The 13,965-nt window shown below is 47.3% G+C and overlaps 2 protein-coding genes across 2 annotated transcripts in view; one reads left to right on the top strand and one right to left on the bottom strand.

Moving 5' to 3' along the window:
- Positions 1-4,169, top strand: part of LOC119405664 (uncharacterized) — a 51,039-nt gene extending 46,870 nt beyond the window's left edge. Inside the window, exon 10 of the mRNA XM_037672505.2 lies at positions 3,867-4,169. Within this exon, the coding sequence (XP_037528433.2) occupies positions 3,867-4,071 (205 nt within the window). The 3' untranslated portion in view covers positions 4,072-4,169. The remainder of the gene's footprint in view (positions 1-3,866) is intronic.
- A 1,862-nt stretch (positions 4,170-6,031) lies between these two features.
- LOC119405358 (AP-1 complex subunit mu-1) overlaps positions 6,032-13,965 on the bottom strand; it is a 35,857-nt gene continuing 27,923 nt past the window's right edge. The window contains exon 10 of the mRNA XM_037672197.1: positions 6,032-6,171. Coding sequence (XP_037528125.1) covers positions 6,073-6,171 — 99 coding nt within the window. The 3' untranslated portion in view covers positions 6,032-6,072. The remainder of the gene's footprint in view (positions 6,172-13,965) is intronic.

The raw sequence follows: 13,965 nt of genomic DNA, 5'->3' as shown, positions 1-13,965 counted from the left end.
CCTGTCACACGGGCCCTTTCGATCACAATTGAGCCGGATCAGGATTTATCGCCTCGACCTTCCTTTGCTGTCACAGTAAAAATTTGTTGTTATGAAACCACAGGTCGACATGCCTCGCGGCTGTGAGGTTCAAAATACATATGTTCTATAGACATGAAGTTGTAAAAAGTGAAACAGTTTGTTACATCGAGGTTTACCTGCGCCTTTTTGAACAAATTTACAACCAAGGTGGCCGCATTTTGATTTCAGAAGCAAGATTAAACAACCGCTTGTTAAAATTTCTGTGCATGTTAATAACTGAAGTTTGTTTCCTCTCGGCAGCTGCGGTGGCGCCTGTAAGTCTTCAGGCAAAATTAAGAGACATTTGGTAATTGGCTCGCAGTGTGAAAAAATATCTGATGAATACTGTCTTTCTCATTTCAAGATTCGTCGTTGTCGTTCTAGTAATTCAGTTTATTATTTTTTTTTTCATCCAGCAGGTGGTCCTGTTTTAACCCATACACTTGCAGTGCAGCCGTTTGAATAGGTAGAAAATATGGCCTCCTGAGCAAACGCACCAGCTCACTTATTACTTATCGAAATCAAGGGCCTTGAAAACGTCTAGAATACACGCTCCACAAACACAAGCCGCTCGTGTTCCCGTGAACGTCGCAGGTCTGTTGCATCAGCCGCTTCCTTTTTCTCTCGTTGTTCGGCACCCAACGACGGCGCAGTGTCACCCGGACGAATTTTTATACATTGCACTGCCGTTCCTAGTACGCGGCAAGCAAGCAACTAAGACTGCAACTTTCTAACAGCTCTGAAAGCACTGACACAAGCGAACACGCGACGCAAGCGCGGCTGTCACCTCCCGCCATCAGCAGCCCCCGCCGTCGTCTGCACCACCAGGCGGCGCCTGGTGTCGAGAGTAGCGGCGCGGCTGACACTCGCGCTACGAGGCTAAGAAAAATCTGGTCTATATCCGGTCAGTACGCGACATAGGCGCACGGGTCACCACAGCGCCGCGCGAAAGTATACTGTTTAAACATATAAAGAAATTACCGACGATTTACGATACCCCCTTATGCGTTATTTAGGCACGCATAGAAGGAGTATTGTCACACAATTACAAGGCGAGATAGCTTGTGGGATAGAGTTGTGTGGACATACACACATCATTTACGAAATATCAATGGCTGATATACTAGAAAACATTTAAATATCAATCGGAAAGTGCGCGCCGTGCAACCGCGCGAAACGCACACCACCTGACGACATCGACACCATTTTGGTTCTAATGTAAGCAGCCATCAACCACCTCCACCACGAGTGTTGTCTCCCATCAGTGGTGTTCCGTGCAGGGACTTCTCCCTTTTTTGGGGATTTTTAGGCCGTCATTTCGGACGAAAAGGAAAAGGGGAATCTTTGCGATAATGCAGGGAATTACAGGAATGGTGAATTCGCCTATTATCACAAAAGAACAGTGGTCGCAGTGCGCTTTCGATTTCTGCGGTTGAATACGTAATACTAGGCTAGTTGGTGAGCCATTACTCTGACGAAGCAGCACACAAAAGATACAATCACGCACACATAAACATGGCGCACACACACACTACGATTGTGTTTGCGTCATTTAATATGTGCGTGCCTGTGTCATTTGTGCGTGCTTCGTCAATGTCTGCATTTCGTTCTGGCACATGCAACACGCAAAGGCATAGCCCTTAAAATTTGCCCCGATTATTATACGGAAAAATTTCTTGTTCACTCCTGGTGTTAGACTCAAAACCAACGTATACTTATACATCACACGAGTTACAAAGGTCGACATGCTTTTGTTTTGTGCAGGAGCGCAGGCGCTAGTAATGATTTTAATATTCGTAAACACGTCACACACATGCATTATGTGTGTGTGTTCGCGCGTTACTACCATTGTGCGGGGAAATATGCTGGGATTTTTTTTTTTCGAAGTATGCAGGGGGAAATGCCCGAAATAGGGAATTTTCATTCTCGAAATGGAAATTCTTCGGCGTAGTACCGAACATCACTGGCTAGCCATGCTCCTTGAGAGCACTCTCCTAGCAGACCTTTTCAACTTTTCATACAAACACACGCATGAACATGCATAAAAGGTGGTTGAAACCCCCCTCTTCCCCCCCCCAAAAAAAATTCTGGCTTCATCACTGATGAACTTGCACGGGAGTACAAAGGCTGACGTCGTTGCTTCGGCAGTGCGTTTTTTTTTTTTTTGGGGGGGGGGGGCGGTCACGCATATATTCAACCGCCCAAAGGGGATTATGGCGGCTCCAAGGGAGCCCTCGTTGAAAAGAGTTGTCAATGCAGCGCTCACTGTTTCGTGTGCGTGTGCCCACGTAGACAGTTGCGTTTACATAAGAACGCCGCGTTGGGTCCGGCCGCCTGTCTAGGCGTTCTCTGAAACTGAAATTGCGACTCCAAATAAAGAACCGTCGCGCGCTCGAGCAACCAAGGTTTCCATCCGTGATAAGTGGGTCGTTAGGTACTTATTGCAACAGAAAAAAAAAAACAAGATGTAAGATGTAATTCTTTTTTGTTTCAGCACTCCTTTAAGTCAAGAACGGGCGCTCTAAAGCTGCGCTCTAAATTGTTTCGACAGTAGGATTCAAACTCTGGGTATCTGCTATCGAAGCCCAATGCTCTAGCCCCAGGTGCATACCTCGTAAGACTGAATAGAACATTAAGAATATCCCGCGTGAAAGTAAATTGGATTAAACCTTTGTGCGACAGTGGGATACATACGTCCCACTTTTCCGTCTGCAGGAAAAATTTTCTCCCACATCACCCGTTGCAATTAGCGCAACGCTAAGTCACTCATGTCTTACCTAAGTCTTCGTAATCCCGAGGAAAATTCTTTTACCACGCTTTCAAAGGGCGGAAGCAGTCTTAAAATGGCGCTGAATTTCGACAAATTTTTTTGATAGGTTCAGAATTTTCCTCTGCTTCAGATAGAAAGAACCTACCAATCTAAATGCCGGATAATTTCCTTTTTTTTCTGGTTTTTCAGAGAGGCGATTTTAGCTTCCAGTCATCACGTGTTTTTGTAAATTTGCGCAATAACTTCAGCGATAAATGCATCGAAACACAGTCCCCTGCGAAATTGCCACGCTCATCCCTCAGCGTAATTGCGGATATTGGTGTGTACAACAGCCGTACTCGAAATTTTCGACAGCCAAAGCAAGGACAGGCAAATGGACAAAAAATGGTTGGTGCATGCGGTGAAGTAAGCTTTACAGGAACAGACCACGGCGCTATGAAGGCTCACGAGAGGCGCAGGTGCAGGTGATGTTCTACTGCTGGAAATGAGGTCCGCACAACTTTCCTTAGCACAACTTGAGAATAGATACCCTGTGCCACTTGCTTCGATCGTTTCCATCCCAAATACCCGTTGATGGAATCGCGAGATAGCGCCTTCACGAGACAGTGGGACAATGTTTTCCCACCTTTTGAAAACACTCTCGCGAGTCACCGAGACATAAATGTCCCACTTTTTTTTCAGTAAACTACTGGCTTGATTTTGATGAAATTTGTTTTATACTACTTCTTTGTCGTTTATAACAGTATACCACAGCCGGTTTTCACATAATCGTATCAAAAATATAGGCAAACCTGCAAAGGGTTGAACTTGTCACGTTTTCCGCAACGCTCATGGTTTCCTCGAGAACACCCTTCGTGCAAGGATAGCCGCGTTGAGACGCCGGACACGTTTTTACAATGCTGCCGATGGTAATTAACACCAGTCAATCTTTACCGCATTTTCTTTTCTTGTCCAAACACATTTTTATTAGACGAGCACGCGTGAACACGCTTCCTATAGGCAGGAATTAGCTCTAATTTATATTATCTCTCTGCAGTGAGCTTGCCGGTCACCGCTCGTGCCTTGCCGATTCGGCCGCTCGGCTCCACTGCCCGGGACTGGCACCCCAAGCAGCGGCCGTCGGCAACAGGCTGTTCAACCGACTCGACTACACCTTTTGCTCGGGCTGCGGACGCTGCAAGCTGCGACTCGTCGCAGTTCTCGCCACCGCATCCGCCATGATGGCCCGACAATTCGTATAGATTGGCGATATGCCTCCCAGCAATTGTTTGCTCTGCCTCGTTGAATAGAAGAGAAATTTCATGAGGAGGAGCGATGAGGTTCATTGAGCTGATATGACGTCAAATGCTTCGCGTTTGGATTACAATTACACTAATTAACACCAGCTTGAAGTGAATTCGTGGAACGATATTTTATGCGCTAAAATATTTAACGGTAAAGCTCCTCGGATGAGTGAATTACATAGCATAGAAACGATACAAATGATCTCTCATAGATAACAGAACTGTACAATTATTGGCATTTTATCAAATACAACAACTTGAGAAGGAAATAGTAGGTCACAGTAACTAATAAATCATGCTTATGGCCTGTTCATTGTAACTTTCCACTAAAATAAAAATTTTACAAATCTTTGGCATAAGTGCCTTGTCACAATTGCTGTTGTATTTTATTGTGCTCAGAACAGAAGCAATCATTCGCTATGGCCAACTTCAATGCTGAACTTCAATGTTGGCCATTTGTGCTTCTATCTGGAAAAGATTGCAGCCTTATGCTAACTCACAAACATTCATCTGTCATCAAACGCAATGTTATTGTCACGCCTTCCTCTTTCTTGTGTCCCGACTGTAAATATCTTTGTTGAGCTTCTCCATTTGGCATTATTTTTATTTTGACTCATCTGCACACCCAGGTATTTTAATTGCACAAATTGTGATTAAAGTGACATTCGGAAGACACAATATCCTTACTGTGAAGGTGTTCCTTTTGTATAAGTATATTGTACAGTAGGACATCTAAACAGAACTGCAACACAAGCACAGTATCAAAGATAAACATACAAAGATGGATTTTAAGTAAATTTTTCTAATACGCACAGTTTAATAAAAGTGAGTGAAACTTGAGAGGGTCCCATTAGAGTGAGGTCTTTTCACACAAATATGCATGTTGTACAACACAAAGCTACAAATTTTATCAATGAAATCTGCAATGTCCAAACGCCACGGCTAGAACACTTGGCATGGTATGGCCTGTATACAGTAAAAAGCTTATTCATTTGGATTTCACGGGATCGCAAAAAATGTCCCAGTTAACCGGATGCCGGATTATCGGAAGTTTCATTTTCATTATCGGAAGTTTCATTTCCCTTTCATTTTCTTGATGAATATGTAAATCCTGTACTTATTTGACATAACAGCAGTGTAAAAGTCATAATTTTAGTCATCCTGCGACTTCGTTCACAATAAGACCACGGCACCAGATGCCAGGCGGTGTTTAATTAGCCCAAAACATGCTCTGCACCCTCCATTATTACGTACCGTCACCACCACCACCACAACGCGCACGTGACGATAGTTCTTTAGCAGATAAAGTGGCCAGCAACTGATAGTTTGTCACTCCCAATGCAGCAAACAAGTTTTATGCCAGTATGCAGATGCCAGATGAAAGCTCTTCATCTTCAACAGCTTCTGCCACCTGCAAGTTTTGCGGCACTGCACGAATTGCATCAAGTTAAAACGAAGCTGCTGAATGCGGGATCTGCCTGTGGACAAAACCATGGTTGCTAACTGATCTGATGAAGATAGCGATGCGGACAGCGCCACTTCATTCCGGTTGTTTGCGAATGCGTTTTCGCTCCTTTGCATCGCACCTTTGCGGCGCTTCGCTCTCAGCACGCTCCAAGGTTTGTCCAAATTAATGTGTTTAATGCCATTACACAATGCAAACGCTGGCCGGGACCAGAGAACACATCCGAATTATCAGATTTTCCAAATTAACGAGAGTTGAATCAACGAGCTTTTACTGCATATACAAACATAACGAGAAGAGGAGGAGCCGAGGTGCTTGATTTCTGTTATATCATAACGAAGTGATACGAACTTGGAATGTGGTAGTGTCATCCTAAAAACAGAAATAATACACCACAGAGCGCTCGTAAATAGGTGTGTGTAAGTTGGTTACAGACTACCCGTAGTGCGACAGTTTGCGAGGTTAACTGACTGCCTTTTATTGTCCACCAGAGTTCAGTTTGTGCGAAGCTGGTAGTCTCCGTTTTGCGTGATATAGCGGACCCAGGGCAGCGCCTGGTAGCCACTCTTCTCGATAATCTTCAGGTAGCGGACCTAGAGGAAAGATCACAAGTGGTCATGCGTCTATATTTGAAAGAAGTTCCAGGCAAACACCTTTGTATTGGTGACATGAATAGAACGCGAAGTGCACATTTTGTCCTAGCAAAACGTTTTCTTGGGCGACAAGCTTTGTAATTGAAGAGGAAAAGCCAGAAGCATGGAACAGGGATGAGAGGACTACACAGGACCGCTGATTACAACTAAACTTACACCGTGAACGTAATCTTATATGACACTCGTAATAGTAGAACAGAACAAGATGGTCACACCAGATATTGCTAAATAAACCACGAGCCATAGCAGTACTCCACAAAAAAACACACCAGTTTCACATACCATAAAATCCCGAGCAAGCGCCCCCTTTCTTTTCAAGATATGAAATATGCGCCAATGACCAAGCAAGCGCCCTCTCCCCCCCTCTCCTCCCACCACTTTTTTTTTAAACCTGTTCTCCGCTACAGAATCCTGCAGCAGTGGTAACCAGGAACCCAAGTTCAGAGTCTTTAGATACGACGACAATTTCTTAGTACTTTTACAGTGTCTTGGGGTTGCACTCTCAGTTGTCACAAATTGTCGAAACATTTCAAGAACCTCTTTCCCCCTTGTCATAACATGTAAGATTTCACACAAGGATTCTCTCCAGTTCAGTAAAGACAGTGAATGTATGCGCATTCAATAACGTATTTAATTAGAAGCACAGGTGGGCATTCTTTATTCTTAGCGGCTCTTCCGCCGCCATCCTGCATTTTTGTCCCCGACTGAGCAAGGGCTCCCCCTCCAAATCTTGTCCGATTATCTTTCATCATAGGGGGGGCACTTGCTCAGGGATTTTACGGTAGTACTCTCATCCTGATTTTTTTCCATGCTTGTCTTAACGCGATAGCGTTAAAGAGCTCGTATCGCAGAAATTCCGCCGTCGGCGTCGGCGCCGGCACTGTTGGTTGTAAGCGAAAAATCATCATCTTGTCCGTGACTGAAAAATCGAAAAAGCTGCAAATAAAATAAATAATAAAAATGTTGGGTCCGAGTGAGAATCGAACCCAGGCCGTCTGCGTGGCAAGCAGGTGTTCTACCACACAGCCACGCCTCTGCTTGGAGCTGCACTGAAAGTAACTTTGATGCTTCCCAAAAATACGCGTCCTTTATACAGGTATCACAGTACCAGATGTAATATGGCAGTAATATTGCGTGGTACAAGTGTACATTGGCACCGGGCGTCACACCATGTGAATATCCTAACGACTTGGTGGTTTAAAGACAGCCACCCATTACAAAAGGCACACACATTACTGCGCGTATTCCCTTAAGACCACGTAGTGGGTGCATCGCAGCTTCGAAAAAGGTTCTCGCGCATAATTCCTCCTGGTTTAAAGCATGCTGCCCATTACATAAGGCACACACCTTAGTGCGCGTTCTGTTAAACACTCGTAGTGTTCGAAGTGTGCACTAGGGGCAGGATATCGCTATCGCGTTCAACTCTTAAAGGCGAAGCTTAAGCGTCCCCCAATTTTTTTCCACATCCTACTTTGACCATTCAAAAATTGAAAATTATTTCGGAAATATAATCACACACGTAGCGTACAGCAACCACAATAAGAGCACCAGAACCATAAAAGACAGCATGCCCGCACAAAACACATTTCTTGCTAGTTAATTTCACTTTTACTCTTCATTCAGGGATACACAAATATCTAATACATCTACACAACTATGTAATGTGACATTTTTCGCTGGAGTGAGGTTTTTCCTGCCCAACGCTAAGCTTGTATAATAGCACCTCCCGCTTAAATGGACACTCAATAGAAACACAAAACTGGTCTGGAATAATAGAAACCAACGTAAGCGTTACAAGCACAATAAATGAGCGAGCCATCATCATGTCCTCACCATTACAGGCTATGCAAGTGATGCACAATGACTGCACATAGCCTGGTAAGGTAATACGGTGACCATAGGCTGTTTTCACTTCTTTGAGAAATGCACACCAGACCTGTCTCTCTCAAAGAGATAGCAGAGAATGACAGAGCATTCTGGTTATTGCCTATTCAATGTACGCAGTACGCTTCCAACAGCAGTATGCCAGGCATGTTGTCAAATGGCCAATAGGTGGCTATGCTTGTCCAGAAAGGGCTGATGGTGATAGCCGCGAATGCAACGCGCAACAGCCCATGCCGGGATTTTTTGATCCCAGAACACAGCATGCCAGCATTTTCTCACGTTGCGGGTTACGTGGGTAAGCAAGCACTGCAGGGGAGCTGCTGTAGTGAGCTACTAGTGCAACTGCTTTCGGTTGTGTGTACTCCACGACTTCTCTCATTTGTTGGAACGCACTGCGAGGCCGAGCTGGGCGAGCAGGTCGCGCAAGCGAAGTAAGCCACTCGCGTCCCAAACAACAACTGAACTTTTATTTCCTTTGAAGTGCATGAAGAAAAGTCACGTGGTTCCTCGCGCTTGCGCTGTTGGCCTTCGCGCACACACAGAAGCACACATTCGCGCACACATTCGCGCACACTTAGAAGCGCCGTTTCACGGCGTTACAATACTCCCCCCCTAGTAATTGGGTCAACACCACATTGTGGTTCATAAGTTCATTCGCACCGGAGGTCTTGTGCGTCGCCCACTCCGCATGAACCTTTCGACGAATGGTTGGGCTGGCTCAATCTGGTCTGCTGGTAGCCTTTTTGGTTGTGGAACTCGAGGTGGTGCACGCACTTCACTGCTGTCCACGTGCGCTGGTTTTACACGGTCAAGCGAGACCACGTCATGACGGCCACCTCTGTCGATCGTGATGTGCTTTTCTCCTCGTTTCACCACCTTGAAGGGCCCATCATAAGGGGGCTGGAGTGGACGCTGTAGAGCGGCGTGCTTCACGAATATGTGAGAACAGGAGGAGAGATCACTGGGGACGTGGACAGGCCATGGTGCTGGCAGACGTGGAGGGACAGGGCGCAGCTTGCTCATAATGTCCTGCAGTCGCAGGGCGTACTCGCTGTTGGCCTGGGCGTTTGCGTTTTTACTGTCGGCGACAAACTCCCCCGGAAGGCGAAGTGTTGTGCCGCATACGAGTTCAGCCGAGCAGCAGCCAATGTCCGCTTTCAGAGCCGACCTAATTCCCAACAAAACCAGAGGTAGAGCCTCGACCCAACTGTGACTTGAAGTTGCCGTCAGGCTAGCCTTCAGTTGGCGATGACACCTTTCCACCATACCGTTGCTGATGGGATGGTAGACCGTTGCTCTGATGCGTCAGATTCCTGGGACCCGCGTGATGTTCCCAAATAATGCAGACTCGAATTGCGTTCCGCGATCCGTTGTCACAGTCGATGGGACTCCGAATCTCGCTACCCAGTGGCAGATGAAAGCGTGTGCAACCGTATCGGCAGTGATATCTGGGATGGGGACGGCCTCCGGCCATCGCGTGAGGCGGTCGACGCAAGTTAGCAAGTAGTTTTGCCCTTGACAATAAGGCAATGGTCCCACAATGTCCAAATGTACATGGAAAAATCGAGTGTCCGGCTCGGGGAAAGATCCTAAGGGGGTCACAGTATGGCGCTGCACTTTGGAGCGCTGACAGGATAGGCACTCCCGAGTCTAACGTCGGACATCCCGGTTTATTCCGGGCCACACGAACCTAGCTGTGCAGAGTCGCTGAGTGGCTCGGATTCCTGGATGCGAGAGGCCGTGCTGCGATTCATAAATGTTGCGGCGAAGATCCGGGGGCACGAACGGTCTAGCCCTACCGGTAGACATGTCACAACATACAGCTCCTGTCGGCCCATCTACCCATTGCAGCTTCAAGGCGCTGGTTGTGGACTTCAGTAGGTGCTGCAACTCCGGATCGCTGCGTTGGGCCGTCATTAGTGTGGTGAAGTCAACGCCGCTTGGTAGGGTGACGGCATTCACTGGGCTGCGCGAAAGAGCATCTGCCGCTGCGTTGTCTTTCCCGCTGACATGGCGTATATCCGTTGTGAATTCTGCGATGTAAGACATTTGGCGGAGCTCTCGTGCCACGCGTGCAACCGTATCTGAGTTGATCGCGCGCAATGCGTAAGTCAGCGGCTTGTGATCAGTCTTGGGCAGTAACTAGTTACTAGTAACGCGTTACCGGTAACTAGTTACTTTTTTCAGTAACTTGTAACTGTAACTAGTTACTTTTAAGTTAGAGGAACTTGTAATTGTAACACTGTTACTTTTTTCGCAGTAACGGTAACGGAAAATACCGTTACAGTTACTTCTGTCTTTGTGAAAAATTATCCAACAGCAACACTTTTTCGAACTTTCTTCTTTACCATATATCCTCTCCACCCCTCAACTTTCCAGAATAGGGCTCCCCTCGCAGTTTAGGAGAGGAGGTGACTAAGCGTATTATCTTCCCTGCAGAAGACCGAGGTTGGAGGTCTGTCATTAACGCAACATGTAAATGAATCGTGGTTCAACTGAACAGCCTGTTAAGCTCGCGTCCGTTTTTTTTTTTTTTTTTTCAGCATATATATCCTTTTCGTCACTTGAGCATCTAGCTCTGTTCTTGGTGTACAGGTAAAGGAGCATTAGGGTGCCATGTTTATAGTCTCCCTCGTCTGAGCTAGGCTCCGAGCTAATCGTGTTTGGCAGGTGGCTAGAAAACAGCAGAACGCGAAACGGCTAAGGCCAGATATTCCGTGAACTAGCGAAGCGATTTTTTAAAACTTCTTTGTAACTGATTGTAAAATGTTTACTCCGACCTAATGCAACAATTATTAACAAAATAACAGACGTTTCACCCCCAATGCAGGTGGCATTGTAAAAAAGAAAAAGAAAATGAGCCGAGGTCAACCAGTCCACTAGTCACACATCTCCTTGTAAACCGGCGTCGTCGCATTGTTTAGGTCAAAGCTTTGACCTGTCATCCAGCAGTGCTCAACAAGCTCGGTCTTAGAACGCGTTGCATGGGTTGCTTTAGCGACATACCGCTTGAGTTCTTTAGGCCTCGTTGATCATTTCCTGCCCGTTTCGCCGATCCCTGCATCGCACTTTTAGATACCGCCATGTTCATCCGCAGGTGTGCAGTCTTAGGATTTCTTGAACAGACATTGCCATGTTCCAAGGTATAATAAGGGAACTTAAAAACGGTTTGTATGCCCAGCGGACCGGAAGCTCTCCGAACAGTCTGACACACCTTAGACATATGGAGCAGACACAATGGACGTCGTACCCACTCGTGATGCACTCCCCGCTGCTCTTCGCATGCACTTCTGGGTATAGTTAATAAACGTCTTAGGATGTACTGCCGTCGTTCCAGTACATCAACCACGTTTTCCACTTCAAGTAAGAGGCGTTCAAAATGATTGTTGGGCCCCCTTTTATGTTTCCTTCGTCTAGGGTTTTACGACGTGCAACCCTTAATACATAAATTCTATATTTGATTTGTGATCTATTATTTAATACACTAACGGAAAAGTAACGACGTTACTTTTGCACAGTAACTGTAACTGTAACAAGTTATTTGCGGAAACTCTGTAACTGTAACTGTAACAGAGTTACTTTTTTGGCTTTGGTAACTGTAACTGTAACACTGTTACTTTTTACTGGTAACGTGCCCATGACTGCTTGTGATCCGTGAGCACAAAAAATTCTCGACCTTCTACATAGTGGCGGAAATGTCGTATAGCCGCGTATATGGCCAGGAGCTCTCTACCAAAGGTGCTGTATCGGCGTTCGGCTGGGCTCAATTTTCTGGAGAAGAAGGAAATTGGTTGCCACCTTCCGCTTGACTTATGCTGTAGTACGGCTCCGATAGCTGCGTCTGAGGCATCCACCATTATGCATTGCGGTACCCCGGGTTGCGGGTATGCGAGCCGGGCGGCATTCGCGAGAGACTCCTTAATATGCCAAAACGCATGTACCGCTTGGTCGTTCCACTGAATGTCACTTGCCTTAGTTCCTGGAGTTGTTAGTAGGCTGTGCAGCGGGTGAAAGATGTGGGCGCACTTCAGAATGAACCTACGGTAGAAGTACGAGTCCTAGGAACTCTCGGAGCTGGCGGATGGTTTTTGGCTGTGGAAACTGCCGCACTGCTTCGACCTTGTCCGGATGTGGTTGCACTCCCGTGCTTGAAAAGCTGTGGCCCAAAAATGGTAGCGCTGGTACCCCGAACACGCACTTGGCCGTATTGATAACGATGCCTTGTTCGGCCAGTCGCTGTAGCACGCAGCGTAGGTGACTCTCGTGCTCTTCGCGCATGCGGCTAGCAATCAGCAGGTCATCCAGGTAAACCTTACAAAAGTCGAGGTCCCGGACAACGCCATCCATGAACCGTTGAAACGTTTGGCCAGCATTCCGTAAGCCAAAAGGCATCCGTACAAATTCAAACATTCCGAATGAAGTTGTTATTGCGGTCTTGGGAACATCCTCTGGTGCTACAGGTATCTGATGGTATGCTCTCACCAGATCTATTTTAGAGATGATGTTCGCACCCTGCAGGCCGGAGGTCAGGTCGTGGACGTGCGGCACTGTGTAACGGTCCGGCACCGTCACACGGTTTAGTGCCCTGTAATCCCCGCAAGGACGCCAATCACCACCTGTTGATTTGGGGACCATGTGAAGAGGCGACGCATATGGGCTGGATGAAGGGCGTACTATGCCAAGTTCCATCATATGCGAAAACACCTCCTGGGCTAGCCGTAGCTTCTCGGGTGAAAGACGCCGTGGCCGCGCGTAGACTGGTGGTCCTGTGGTTTCTATGCGATGCTGAACATCATGTTTTACTTCAGCGAATGCCTGTTGCTGTTGTGTCAGCTCTGGGAACTCTTGTACTATGGCGGTGAAGCGCGATTCTCCTGATGGACGGAGTAGGGTCGGGCTGAGCGGAGGATGCAAACACGGCTTGCCTTGAACCACTGCACCACATAGAGGATCCTGAGGCCGTTTGTTTCGAACATCAACCATTAGACTGAAGTGTCGCAGAAAGTCAGCGCCCAATATGGCGAACTTGACATCAGCGGCTATGAACACCCATTTGAACGTTCTGTTGAACCCGAAATTCAGCGTGAGTGAACGGTGTCCGTATGTTCGTATCACCGTGTTATTGACGGCTTGGAGTGGCGATGTAGTTGGATTCTTCCTTTCGGTTTGTGACGCTGGTGTGGGATGCCGTGTCGATAGAAGGACGCATCCCAACATAAAACGTAACGACTGTTTATTAGTGCGGTAGCAGCAGCGGGGCGAGCATGCTGACGCTGCGCTCAGTTGGGTTGCGAAGGAAGAGCCTTCCGAGCTTGGCAACTTGGTTTTATAGCCACCTTCGGTGACGTAAGCCTCCGGTGACGCTGCGGTGGCGCTGTCCCTTATCGGAGGTGTGGTGTAGCACGCAGCCATGTCCCGCCGAGCTAGATAGTGACGAGGCGGAGGCTGCGCCGGTTTGTGCGCAGTGTGTTGCCACATCACCCCCCCGCGCAGTGCAGAGCCCTCAGGGTCTGTAGGAACCTGGGAGGCGTACCAGACGTCCAGAGCGTGTCGTGACCAGAGCGGGCTGCGACGTCGGCGGCTGTGGAAAGATGCCTGTGGATGAAGTGGCGCTGCCCAGTTCGTTCGAAGTAATGTATGCGGGCTTGAGCCGGTCAGTCGAGACACGGACATCGTTCCCGTTCAGGCGCAGAGTGAAGTTTTTGTTGTCGTGATGGACGATCAGGTAGAGGCGCAACACATCGGGTTAAATAATTACACACGCGCGCATGCACCCTATATTTACGAGTGCAAGTATGATCGTTGACGTCCAAAAACTTTACTGGCAGTCATTCATAGCTGCTCATGACG

The sequence above is a fragment of the Rhipicephalus sanguineus genome, chromosome 9 (genome assembly GCF_013339695.2).
Source record: "Rhipicephalus sanguineus isolate Rsan-2018 chromosome 9, BIME_Rsan_1.4, whole genome shotgun sequence".
Classification (NCBI taxonomy): domain Eukaryota; kingdom Metazoa; phylum Arthropoda; class Arachnida; order Ixodida; family Ixodidae; genus Rhipicephalus; species Rhipicephalus sanguineus.
This window is presented reverse-complemented; position numbering and strand designations above follow the sequence as displayed.